Here is a 13645-nt window from a genome sequence, read left to right on the forward strand (position 1 = left end):
TCAGAGAATCAATTACAAAAGAAGTGGGGATGCCTAGGTCTCACCTGGCTTCTGAGGCAGGAATCTCCTATATTCCATCAGCAGCTCAGCCTTAATGCATCCTATGATAAGGAGTTTACTATATCACAATGTAGGCACTCCATTCCACTGCAGATAGTTCTCATTCTTAGAAAAATTTTCTTTACTTTGGCCCTGGAAATGCTTAGTCTACGTTTTATCCCCAGAGGATTAACGAAATAAACTGGTTGGCTGACTGAAGGGCTGTGATCCCTTAGGAGAGTACTGTACATTCCAGATAGTCTCTTAGTACTTCTGTTTCTTCATTAGGCCATTACAGAAGTCAGGAGATGCCTATTTGGATAAGAGGAAATGGGCTTTGGTAGAAATTCCGGGGGTGGGGACAGGATGAAGGAAAAAGCTACATCTCATTTTGGCAGCCTTTGGTGTAAAGCACTAGAGAAATGCAAAACATGGAGACAAAATAAGAAAAAGACAAGATCTTCGCAAGCACTTAAACCAAACCATTTCTGAGGTTCCCAGAAGAGAGATAACTTCATTCTTTTAGTTCATTTCCATTTTTGTTCAGTCTCAGGAACTTTTTGATTCCAGCTGGGCCAGGAAGGTGTATGACCAAAATATCTTAAGAATGTCTCTTATTATAGAACACCCAGCCCAATTTACAGAACCAGAAAGTTTAGATACTTCTGATAATATTTGGATATGAGACTCGATGTTCAGAGTGAAATAGCTTAGCCCTAACCAAATTTGGGAATCTTGAGGAGAATGGATGCGAGAGATTGTAAACCATTAGAAGTGGTGGGTTTATACAAAATTGAAGCTGAAGTTTTACTCAGTGTTCTAGGCTGATATAACTGATATAATCAATATTCTAGACTGAGCGTTGGTTGTTTGCAGTAGTCACCAGAAGAACTTGCAGTATTTTTCCAACAAGGCTGCTTCTCCTGATAAAATTCTCATACTTTCTAAGTCTGGCCGTGATAAGGTCAGAGGCTTTCACTTCCCTGGTTTCTCCCACAGGTTCTAGCGCATACCTCCAATGAACACCCGCCTTTATCATTTTTACAGCACCAGGGAAAGGCAAAAAGTAGACAAAACTGTTTTTTTTTTTTTTAGAAGAAATGGAATAACTGGTCATTTCATCATTCCTTATGTCGGTGGAGCATCCAATGAACATCAGAGGATCATGGATTGGGCTTCCTTGCAGGGAGTGGGAATAGCCTGAATTTGAAGGTGTGGAAAGTAACTGTGAGTCTGCCCAGTGAGAATTTAAGCACTTCGTGGGCTTTGCAGTGATGCCCAAAGCTAAGATCTGCCTATCTATGATTCTTTTTGCTTGTTTCCTAGTGAAATTTTTCAAATGTCCAGTTCCTTCCAACTTTTGGATGTGACCTCATATTTCCAAGCTCCCACTGTCATCTTCGCACATCCTTCTAATCTGCACCCTCCACTTATGGGCTGTGTGACTTTGGAAAAGCCACTCCATCTCTCAGTTTCCCTGGAGTAGATAATAATTTTTACCTGAAGAACCACAGGGAGATTGGCCTTAAGGTGCCTATAAGTGTCCAGCACAGTGACTGGTGTTTATGGGACCTCAGTAACTTCTAGTTCCCTCCCCTACTCTCCCCTATTACCACTGGTACTCACTGTCTGGACTCATGCTTATACATGGCCTATTCATGTATGAATTTTCATGTGACTGTATGTGTGTGTGTGAAAGAGAGAGGGAGAGGAAAGGAAGGAGGGGAGAATATGATTGGTCTTGGTGGAGCGGGAAGGGGCATGTGGCACATCTTCCCAACCTATTCCTAAGCCTAACTTCTAAGAGCATCCCAGCACCTCTTCTCCAGCCATCAACATCTTCACTGGAGGCCTTGACAGGGTGAAAATTAGCCACCAACCTCCTCTAATCACTGTATGAGGTAATGAAGGCCACAGTTACACTTCCTCCTCCTCCTCTGTTCTTGGGAGGGAGCTCCATTTCCACTTCAGAAAAAGCCTTTATTCAAAATTATGCAGATTCTGTGTGTGTGTGTGTATGTGTGTGTGTGCACATGCGTGTGCATGATGGGGGGGACAGTGTGGATGACTTCTAGGCATTTCAGATGAGGAATTCAGGAGACTTTTGTTCTGCTGCCCTCCGGGCCACCCTCCACCTGGTCCTGCACCCAGCCTGTGCACATCTCCCCTCCCCGACCCTGTATTCTCCTGTGAGCTGATCTCATTATGGCAAATTTAGTTACAGCTGAAGTCTCCTTGTAACAAAGATTATGTCCAAGCTCAGAGTAATGGAACCTAGTCGATTTCATTAAAATAAAATTGGTTACAATGAATAATTCAATAGGATGATTTTGTTTCCTCATCTCTTTGTAGATGGAAAGGCTAGTTTTTATAATGATTTTTTTTAATTGGATTTTTGTTTAGGAAGAGATAATCACCCTAATTCCTGACAGCCTCCTCTTTACAGGATTGGAATAATTGCCCCATGAAGTCTCTTTTCAAATGCTAACACTGGAAAATTCTTTCTCTCCTTTTCTCACATTAGACGCAATAACCTTTGGGTGATTTTTAAGCACAGCTGTTACCTCAGCTCTTCTTCATGTGAGATCCTGAGTTTATTAATGATTCCCTTGTTTGAATGACTTCTTAAGAAACAGTCCTATGAAGTGGATGCGAGTGTCAAGATCGGCATTCTTGGTTCCATTGCTGGCCTGCTGTGTTATTTCCGAAGCAGGACATTTCTGTGTGACGGAGAAGTGGTTCTTCAGCATTTTCGCCCAGTGTTGTTCTTTTACCTGTAGCCGTGTGTGTGTGTGTGTATGTGTGTGTGCACATCTGTGTATGTGTGTGTTGTCTATCTACAGTCAACTAAACACACATTTCCCAAGCACCTAGTAGTTCCTGTGCTTGAAGATGAGGGGACCAAGATGGATAAAATCCAAACTCGTTTTCAAAGAACTTGCAGCCAAAGAGTGGAGTCAGACACAGAGACAGATCATTAGAGTTCAGTGTGATGACTACAACCACAGATGGGAGTACTAATACAGAGGTAGCACGGGGGAGGATGAACTTTAGTCATGTGTTCATTCATTCAACAGAATGGTATTAGAAGCATCAGGGAATGTCATGTTCTAGTTTCTTTCTATTCTTCTCCGGGTCGTCAGATGCAAATACATACAAATAAATAAAGGAACTAATAAATGTAAACGTAAGCAAAAAGACGATGAAACACAATGATCAAATAAACACTACTGTTAATAAATGAGATGGACCTACCTTGTACCTTACCCAGTGATTCTTCACTGGGCTCCAAAAGAAGAACAAATCTCTCTTTTACCTAAAAACCAAGCCTGAACTGCTGACTCCAAATCAGAGAAGTAATATTCGAGAGGAATGGCTGAAAATAATGGCTCATTTGTAAGGCCAGGACACAGGCTGGCCTCAGAAATGGCCACCAGGCCAGGTAGTCGGAAGCACTCAGTTGTGTCTCTGGGAAATGGGAGTCTCGAAAGAAGGCAGGTGCTTGCTCAGCAGTATAATTGGAAAGGGGGCTCTGGGGACTGCATGGCCAACCCTGGAATTGTAGGAGCTCTGGTGGCCCCAACACTCCAGCTCCCTCAACTAAGCTGCCAGATCTCTGGGGAAGAACCAAGGAACATAAATAGTGCATTAGGGGACTGAGGAATAAGTCACAGCTTCTCAGAGTTGGGAAAGCCCTTAGAGATCATCAAGTTCAACTACCCTCTGTTTTAAAGATGAGAAAAAAAAAAATGGGGCCCAGAGAGGTGGGGAAACTAGTCCAAGGCCACACAGCAAAGTAATCATAGAGTTACCATTAACTCATAGGAGAGTGCCCAGGGAACACACCACTAGGTACCCTCAGACAATTGGATACTCCCAAAAGAATATGCTCTTACCCAGTTGAATTCCAATGGCATATCCAAAATGGAGTTCTTTCCCCCGATATGAATCATAGTATTTAGGGAAACGGAGGGCAGCATTCACCCATAATATGCCAAGGTTCCCAGCCTTAACCATTCCATGTCTAATCCTTGACAAATGGCATTATTTTTGGCCATTTTCAATAACACTGCCCTCAAGGTGGGCAGCCCTGAGGAACATAGCAGTGACTCAGAATATCTGCAGGAAATGTCACACATAGGCTGGTGTCTTACCTGGGATGCTGCTGGTTGACCAATGATGACCCAGCCTGGACACTGTTGGTCTTGGTGGGATACTGAAGCATTAGATGCCCACTGATCTAGGAATCCCTGGGGCGTGTAGACGCCACAGTCTTTAATGCTAGTTTTTTGTTCAAACTCCTCACATACTCCATCACCATCATGGAAATAGCACCGGCTGGGCTCATCTGTAGGAGATGGACATAGAAAAGGACAGAGTAGATAGGTATTTGTTTTCTGGCCTCAGCTATCATGAATAGATTTGGAATCAAAATCAACAAACTATCAGTATTGCCAGGTACATTATCTCTACTCTTTAAAAGTTTACAAACACTTCCGCCTTCACTGCCCCCAAGTGAGCCCCTCAGTATAACTATGGGAGGAAGGTATTATGATTTTAATTAATATTTAATCTTCCAGATGAGGACATTGAGATTCCACATGTCTTTAATAACTTGCTGAAGTTCATACTGCATGTTAACTCTGGATTCAATGCAAGTTTTCAATTTCTAAGTTTTGGGTACATTACTGCTTCATAGTAACAAGCTGGGGTTTATTTAACTCCAAAGAGGATTTCAGTTTTGCAGAATGAGTAAGCAGACACACAAGAGACCCTAGCTTCCGTCCCAGCTCTGCAATGAAGTTGCTCTGTTACTTTAGGTAAGTTTCTTTCTCCTTCTTGGCTCAATCATCAGTACAGAGGAAGGGGTTAGACTACTGGGTGTCTCAAGGGTCGCTCCTGTCTAATGTTCTAGGCTTCTACGGGCTTGTTGGATACCTTATAAGTCTCACTTAAAGGCCAACTGAGTTATCAGTCTCTCACATAATTCAGATAACAGCAAGGGTTTCTGCTTGGGATGATTTAAACCTGCAACTAGCTGCAATGATTCTCACTTAGCTCCAAGGACAAAGATCACAGAAGCACAGAGCTAGTGGGATGACTTCCAAGTACGTATGACCTAAGTGTGCTTCTTGGTATTTCAATACAGAATAATACAAAGAGAAGCCTGGATGTGGCCATCTGAAAGAGACTACCCTGCCCATCATTTAATAATTCTAATGTCAGCTATTCTGTGATATTTTCCCAAATTTTTTCTAGGCAAAGCTAAATATTTCCTCCAGGTGGGCTTCTATTGAATGAAGATCTCCATTTAAAAACATCACATGTTGTTGCCATTACATCTACAGGTTGCAGCTCCCCTGAAAGACTGTGAGGTCCTTCAAATCCAGTCCCTACCCAGTGTCTTAGGGTGACCATATAACTTATCATTCAAACTGGCACACTTAGAGAGTGAGAACGGTGCTATTAAGAATTATGTCCAGGCAATAGGACATATTCTGGGAAAATCAGAATATCGTAGGCAAAGCGGAATGTATAGTCATCCTAAGAATAGTGCTTGACCTAAGACATCCTTCCTTCATTTATACTAAAATGGAGTGGAGTCCTAGAAAGGGTACTGGATTTAGGGCCAAAGGGCCCTTATATTAGCTACATAACATTGCATAACCAGCTTCACATCTCAGTCTCTGGTTTCTTATATGTAAAGCAGAAATGATAGTCCCAGCCAGGATAACTTCACAGGATAGCCATAAAACTCATAGGATATAAAAGTGCTTTGTACATTTTAAAATAATTGTCAAGAGAAAAAATCTATATTCTTTTAAAGAGTTTGATTTATCCCTATGTGGCTGAATTAAATCAGCTTGTGAAATCAGTACTAGCTTGAAACACTTTCAGGCAACATTCCCCCAGCTAGAAGGAGCTCGGGTCAAGTAGAAATAAAACTTGGATTTCTATGGTGCTGACTATCTGAAAAAAGAGTCATTGAATTCAGGGGCAGCAGAATGTTGAGCCCCTTCCAAAATCCCTTGTTTTTTTTCTGCAAACAGTTTACATAGTGAAATGCTATCAAAAGAGCCAGAATAAATCAATTCATTATAATTCAGTTATTTAATGATGGGTTGAGCCAGCTCAGGACTCTAGTGACCGGTAGCATGCCTGGCAGTTCAAGCGTGGAAAGAATACAGGCTCAGCACTTCTCAGTAGCTCCAACCTCTTGGTGCATGTGGCCAACTTACATATAATAAAGCTTAGGCCCAATCCAAGAGTGACCAGCCATAAATCCCGACTTTGCTCTTTAGAAACCCAATAAAAGGAATTGCAAAGAGCTTAGGTTTTGGCATCAGGCAAACCTGAATTCAAATTCTAACTCTGCCATCTGTAGGCATATAGAAACCAAACCCGTTGCCGTCAAGTCAATTCCGACTCATAGTAACCCTATAGAACAGAGTAGAACTGCCCCATAGGGTTCCCAAGGAGCACCTGGTGGATTTGAACTGCCGACCTTTTGGTTAGAAGCCATAGCTCTTAAGCACTACGCCACCAGGGTTTCCATAAGCTGTACAGGCCTTAAATAAAATAAGCTTTCTTTATTTTCCTCATTCAAAAACATTGCAGGTAATAATACTTGCTCAGTGTTGTTGCAGTGATTACATAAGATGATGTGTAGAATGCCAGCTCCTTACCCGTTTTACCTAATGGAAAGCTGAGGGCCAGACGAGGCAAAACGTTTGCTTCCAGGTCATGGAAAAGAGTCCGTGGCAGGGCTAGAAATAGAAGCCTGGCCTTTTTTTGCCCAATGGAGAGATCTTCCTCCTATATACAGTACCTCCAGAATGATGAAAAGGCATTGCCCGACTCTTGGCACCACCTTTCTTCTCCTCCAATATGAACACAAGTAGAGTAACATTATAATAAGATCATATAAGATCTCTTATCATTTCCTCAGCAAAGAGACCTATCGGAGTGGCAGAAATTGGGGCTAGAGTGTAGTTCTCACAAACACTAATTTCTGCCTAATTATGTTTAAGACCTCAATAAATCTGTCTGCTTAAAATCAGCAGAAACTGGGGATGGAGGAGAGACAAAAGATAAACAGATAATTGATAGATAGATTAGATAGATGACAGATAGATATGACAAATGATAGATACACAGACAGACAGACAGACAGACAGATAGATAGACAGATAGATAGATAGATAGGTAGATGGTTGACAGATAGGCAGAGACAGAGTTAAAGCGAGAGAGAACAGACAGACATAAGATGCCTAGTTTCTCCCCTTAAGATTCTGCTGACAAAGCTATTTTGAGTCCCTCTTTTGAATAACATCCTAGACTTGGCTATGCAGTTTCTCTTGCTACTAGTGTCCTGGGGGCCATTTGGTTACATCTGCCAGTCTTCATCAGGGGAATTCTCTTTCCCTCGCTACTCCCACTGCCCCGAGCACTGACGAGAACGGGGTGAGGAATGGAATACAAATGTGCGGCCAGGAAAAACAAAGACAGCAACAACAAAACAAAATTGGCCTTCCTGTTTTTATCACATCAGTTTACTTGGTGCTTCTTGAATGTTTTATGCTGGGACCTGAGCATTTTGTAGTGAAAAGAATTTAAAGGTCAAATGATCAGCCTGTCACCCTACCTGCCATGCCATAACTAGTGGCATTGATAATCATTTCACTGGCGAGTATTATAAATGTATGTATGTATGTAGATGCATATGTGTATGTATGTTATGTGTATATGTATATGTATATGAATGTGTATGTGAATGTCAATATGCATGAGTATATGTATATGTACACATATATGTATATGCGTATGTATATGAATATGTATATGTAATGGGGCCTGGTGATGCAATGGTTAAGCAGTAGGCTGTTATCCAAAAGGTTGGCAGTTGGAACCCACCAGTGCTCTGCGGGAGAAAAAACCTGTCCATTTCCTCCCTTAAAAGATTCCAAAGACCAAAACAAACCCATTGTCCTCAAGTCGATTCTGGCTCACAGCAACCCTACAGGACAGAGTAGAACTGCTTCATAGGGTTTCTAAGGCGTGTCATCTTTATGGAAGCAGATTGCCATATCTTTCTCCCATGGAGCAGCTGGTGGGTCTGAACCACCAACCTTTTCGGTTAGCAGCTGGGCGCTTAACCACGCACTACCAGGGCTCCTCCATAAATACTACAGTCTAAGAAACCCTATGGGGCAGTTCTACTCTGTCACACAGGGACACTATGAGTGGAAATTGACTCGATGTCATACACCAACATATGTATATGTATGTATGTGTGTGTGTGTGTGTGTTTTAACCTAGTAGACTCCCAACAAATATTCACTGAATGAATGAATGGCTAAACTTCAGCAGCCCTAATGAATGCATACACTCTTGTCTAAATAGCATTCACGCTGTACATTTTGAAAAGGTTTTAGACCTTTAGAAATGAGGGCACCCCTCATTTCAGGTTAATTTGCTTTCATGAGTGACACATTTAGAAGTCTGTCCTATCCAGCTAAGAGACTTGATGTGGCTGGGGTGGTATGAACCAAGTCTGTCTTCTCCAGTTGAGCTTTCATCTGCCAAAAACTTTCTTTTCCTTTTGGAAGAAATGACCTCAGCTCCAATAGCCCAAGGCAGATGGACTCTGTAAGTGGACAGACACAGCTGATGCCTACTTTCATTGACTTAATTTTCAATTCCCATCTGTCTGAAGGATCAGGATGAAATGTCATGCCTCTGCATTCCTGATGCATGTCCGAAAGACACTGTTTGAGATAGGTAGGAATTGTTAGCCTCATTTGAAGGCTTGGAAAGCCAAGTCTTAGGGAAATGAGAGGCTTTTATCTTAAAATATAAGTAAAGGCTGGGGTTTGAGCTATTAAGAGTTCTTAACTTTGAAGACAGAAACCCTGGATTTAAGCTCCTGATTTTTCCCTAATTACTGGGTCATCTTGAGCATGTTATTTCACCTACCTGTGCCTCAGTCTCCCCATCTATGAAATGGGAACAAGATTATCTTTTAGACTGCCTCAATAAAGTAATGGGTATCATCAAATAACATGATAGACTAAGAGATGGGAAAGTAATACAGGTCTTAAAGGCACAGGGCCTATTCTTAATGATGATACTGGGATGAGAAAGAGATTGGAGAAGTCTTCTTAATTAAAGATACTACTTTTACATACCCAACCCTAGATCTTAAAGAATCATCAAGGATAATAATGATCAAAGAAGGTGCATGGGTTATTTTCAATATAAATATAAGCAAGCAAGTAAACAAAAAGAAAAGAAAAAAAGCAATAACTTAAAGAAAAGAACATATTTATTTATAGTTGGACTATCTCATCACAACTGGGTGAATGCTAATTAGCTTAGATTGAATAGAAACTTTGGCAATTTATGACATCACTGGAATCCCTGAAACGAATGAGTGAAAGAAATAACCAAAGACCCCATTGCTTAAAAGGGGCAAAAAACAAATTACTCATGTCAGCTCAGTACAAGATCTTAGGAATGGTTTGCATTAGGAAGCTTGCCTTCACACTGACTCACCCCAGTTTAAGGACCTTAAAGGACAGATGTTGTTGTTAAAAAAAAAAAAAAAATAGGTGTCATGAAGTCGGTACTAACTCATAGTGACTCCATGCACAACAGAATGAAACACAGTCTGGACCTGCACCAGCCCCAAAATTGTTGGTATGAGCCCATTGTTGCAGTCACTGTGTCAATCCATCTCGTTGAAAGTCTTCCTCTTTTTCGCTGACCCTGTACTTTATTAAGCATGATGTCCTTCAGCAGGGACTAGTCCTTTCTGATACCATGTCCAAAGTATGTAAGACAAAGTCTTGCCATCCTTGCAGCTAATAAGCATTCCAGCTGTACTTCTCTCAAGACAGATTTGTTCATTCTTCTGGCAATCCATGGTATATTCAATATTCTTCCCCAATACCATAATTCAAAGGCATCAATTCTTCTTCGGTCTTCTGTCAAGCTTTAGCATGCGTATGAGGCAATTGAAAATACCACGGCTTGGGTCAAGTGCACTTTAGTCCTCAAAGTGACTTCTTAGCTTTTTATTTATTTATTTATTTGTAATAGATTTGCTCAATGCAATAAGCCATTTGATTTCTTGACTGCTGCTTCCATGGGCATTGTTTGTGGATCCAAGAAAAATGAAATCTTTGACAACATCAATCTTTTATCCATTTATCATGATGTTGTTTATTGGTCCAGTTGTGAGGATTTCTGTTTTCTTTATGTGGAGGTGCAATCCATACCGAAGGCTGTGGTCTTTAATCTTCATCAATAAGTGCTTCAAGTCCTCCTAACCTTCAGCAAGAAAGGTTGTGTCATCTGCATATCATAGGTTTTTAACGATTCTTCCGCCAATCCTTATGCTGCATTCTTCTTCATATAGTCCAGTTTCTCAGGTTATTTGCTCAGCATACAGACTGAATAAGTATGGTGAAAGGATACAACCCTGACGCACACCGTTCCTGACTTTAAACCATGCAGTATCCCCTTCTTCTGTTCAAACGACTGCCTCTTGGTCTATATACAGTTTTCTCATGAGTACAGTTAAATGTTCTGGAATTCCCATTCTTCGCAATGTTACCCATAATTTGTTATGATTCACACAGTCGACCACATAGTCATAAGTTATTGGTCACTTCAAAAACTAACTTAAGCCAATACGTTCTTCAAACGAGGACTGAAATAAAGTTTATTCTTTGGGACAATGGGGTAATTTAGGGCATTTAGGCTGTAAGTCTTCTTCCCAAAATACAAATATGACCATGTTCCCTCCTTGCATACAGCTCTTTGGTAGATTCCCACTGCTTAGAGGAGATGATCATTTTCTTTAGCTTGGTGTACAAGGCCCTCCACAAGCTGGCCTCTTCCTGCAGTTTTCCAAACGAGTCATTGTATTTCACCCCTCCACCCCCTTGCAAGGATTGTTCCCTCTGCCTGGAACTTATTTTCTCCTTCACTTTGTTAACTCCTACTGGTTCTTCAGATTCAGTGTCTCCTCTTCCAAGTCTTCTCTATCCTTCACTCTCTCTTTCTAAATTCCTACCCTAGCTAAATATCCTTCCTCTGTGTTCTCACAATTCCAGATTTCCCCCATCACCGCTTTTTTTTTTTTTTTTTTTTTTACAGCTTGTCTGTAGGTCAGTCTCCCCAACTAGGCAGTGAGGATCTCTGGGAAGAAAATCACTAAGTCTTTCATATCTGTACTCCCAACTCATAGCACAGTATCTGGCATGAAGGAGATTGGAATAAATGACTGTGGAATACGTGAATAAATAAATGGCAAATGAGAGCTAGTAAATGCCTTTTATTCAATCATGATTATTACCAGATTATTAATAATCTAAACTAACCAAGTGCTGGTATACTTTTTGTAATATGGTTATTGGCAATACCATGATGGTACTGCAAACCAGGTTTCATCAAAACAGAGGCATCTTCTTCCAGTGGAATAACGTACTTTGCTGAAAGACTTAGTAGCCTCACTGAAATATTTCTTCTGACTTTGGGATTGCAGTTGTTTTAAAACAAAGCCCTAATCGTTGTCTCTCAAACACTTTCCCATCATGCCCTCTGGGACTAAGAACCCAGTAATTCTTTTCCAGTCATTTCAGCAATGAATGGCATCTGATAAAAAGTATCAAAGCTTTTTGCAGATTTTAGGAATGAGAGGAATAATCACCTCTAGCTAAAGATAGCTTCTAGCTCCTAGGTGACAACTGGGGAAGGCCAGCAATTCATTTAACCAATATTCACTGAGCAGCTGCTCTGTGTCTATGCTGGTGCTGGGCATATACTGATGAATCAGATTTGGCTGGCCCCTGTGGAAAAGAATCAATACTGCTTGGGTAAACAGGGAAAGGCTTCCTTGAGAAGATGATTTAGGGAGATGACAAGAATTTGAACACATGGAGGGAAGGGTATGAACAAAGGATAAGCCTGAACAAATACTTGGATATATGAGTGTGGGGTTAAGAGTTACTTTACCTCAAGCAGTTTGATCTTTGTCCTTGGCCTTTGTAAAATAACCCTTTAAGTGGGCTACATTGGCCACACCTGATGACTTGTATCAATCAGTAGGAGTGGTCTGGGAGCCTACCTGGTAACCAATAATGAGAGTGTAGACAGGATGATAAAAGTCCTAACCAGTAATGCTCAGTGAAGCTTCCTGAGGGAGAAAATTCTGGAAGGAGAGCTTCCCAGGAAAGGGCATGCCTCTACTTTGGGGACCTTTCCATCCTCACCCAAGTACCTTTTCATGTTGCTTTTTTTTTTTTCCTGAGTTACTTCTGAATTCTATTCTATCCTGTTACTTCTGAGTTGTATCCTTCACCCTAATAAACCACATAACCATAAGAACAGTTTGTGAGTTCTGTGTGATGTTGCAGCGAATTACCAAACTCAACAGAGAAAGTGCTGCGGGGGCAGAAAGTGGCTGGTGTCAGACAATGAAGAAGTTGGAAAGCAGAGATATACTTGACCTTTGCCTCCTGGGAACCAACTTTGCACTGATTCGTATTCACAAAATTATTTGTTTAATGAGTAACCTAGCATGATTGGCCCCCACGTGTCTGGCAATTTGTTGTACTGTGGGGGCTAGCATGTTGCTGTGATGCTGGCAGTTATGCCACTGGTATTGAAATATCAACAGGGTTGCCCATGGCAGACAGGTTTCAACTGAGCTTCTAGACTAAGACAGCCTACAAAGAAGGACCCAGCAGTCTACTTCTGGAAAGATTTAGCCAGTGAAAACCTGATGAGTACCAGTGGAACATTACTTGCTATAGTGCTGGAAGATGAGCCTCTCAGGTTGGAAGGCACTCAAAAGACAACTGGGGAAGAGCTGCCTCCTCAAAGTAGAGTCAACCTTAATGATGTGGATGGAGTCAAGCTTTTGGAATTTTCATTTGCTGATGTGGCATGAGTCAAAATGAGAATAAAAAGCTACAGACATCCATTAATAATCGGAACGTCGAATGTACGAAGTATGAATCTTGGAAAACTGGAATTCGTCAAAAATGAAATGAAACACATAAACATTGATATCTTATGCATTAATAAGCTGAAATGGACTGGTATTGGCCATTTTGAATGGGAAAAGCATATGTTCTACTATGCCAGGAACGACAACTTGAAGAGGAATGGCATTGCATTCATCTTCAAAAAGAACATTTCAAGATCTATCCTGAAGTACAAAGCTGTAAGTGATAGGATAATATCCATATGCCTACAAGGAAGACCAGTTAATATGACTATTATTCAAACTTACATACCAACCACTAAGGCCAAAGAAGAAATTGAAGATTTTTACCAACTTCTGCAGTCTGAACTTGATGTAACATGCAATCAGGATGCATTGATAATTACTGGAGGTTGGAAAGCGAAAATTGGAAACAAGGAAGGTCAGCAGTTGGAAAATATGGCCTTGGTGGTAGAAACAATGCCAGAGATCACATGATAGAATTTTGCAACACCAATGACTTCTTCATTGCAAATACTTTTTTTCATCAACATAAATGGTGACTATATACATGGACCTCACCAAATTGAATACATAGGAATCAAATTGACT

General features: G+C 41.0%; 1 protein-coding gene across 1 annotated transcript in view; it reads right to left on the reverse strand.

Annotated features, from left to right (window-relative positions):
* Positions 1 to 13645, reverse strand: part of PAPPA (pappalysin 1) — a 279318-nt gene that overhangs the window by 101873 nt on the left and 163800 nt on the right. The window contains exon 10 of the mRNA XM_064291557.1: positions 4194 to 4387. Within this exon, the coding sequence (XP_064147627.1) occupies positions 4194 to 4387 (194 nt within the window). The remainder of the gene's footprint in view (positions 1 to 4193; positions 4388 to 13645) is intronic.

This window comes from Loxodonta africana, chromosome 9 (assembly GCF_030014295.1).
Source record: "Loxodonta africana isolate mLoxAfr1 chromosome 9, mLoxAfr1.hap2, whole genome shotgun sequence".
Classification (NCBI taxonomy): domain Eukaryota; kingdom Metazoa; phylum Chordata; class Mammalia; order Proboscidea; family Elephantidae; genus Loxodonta; species Loxodonta africana.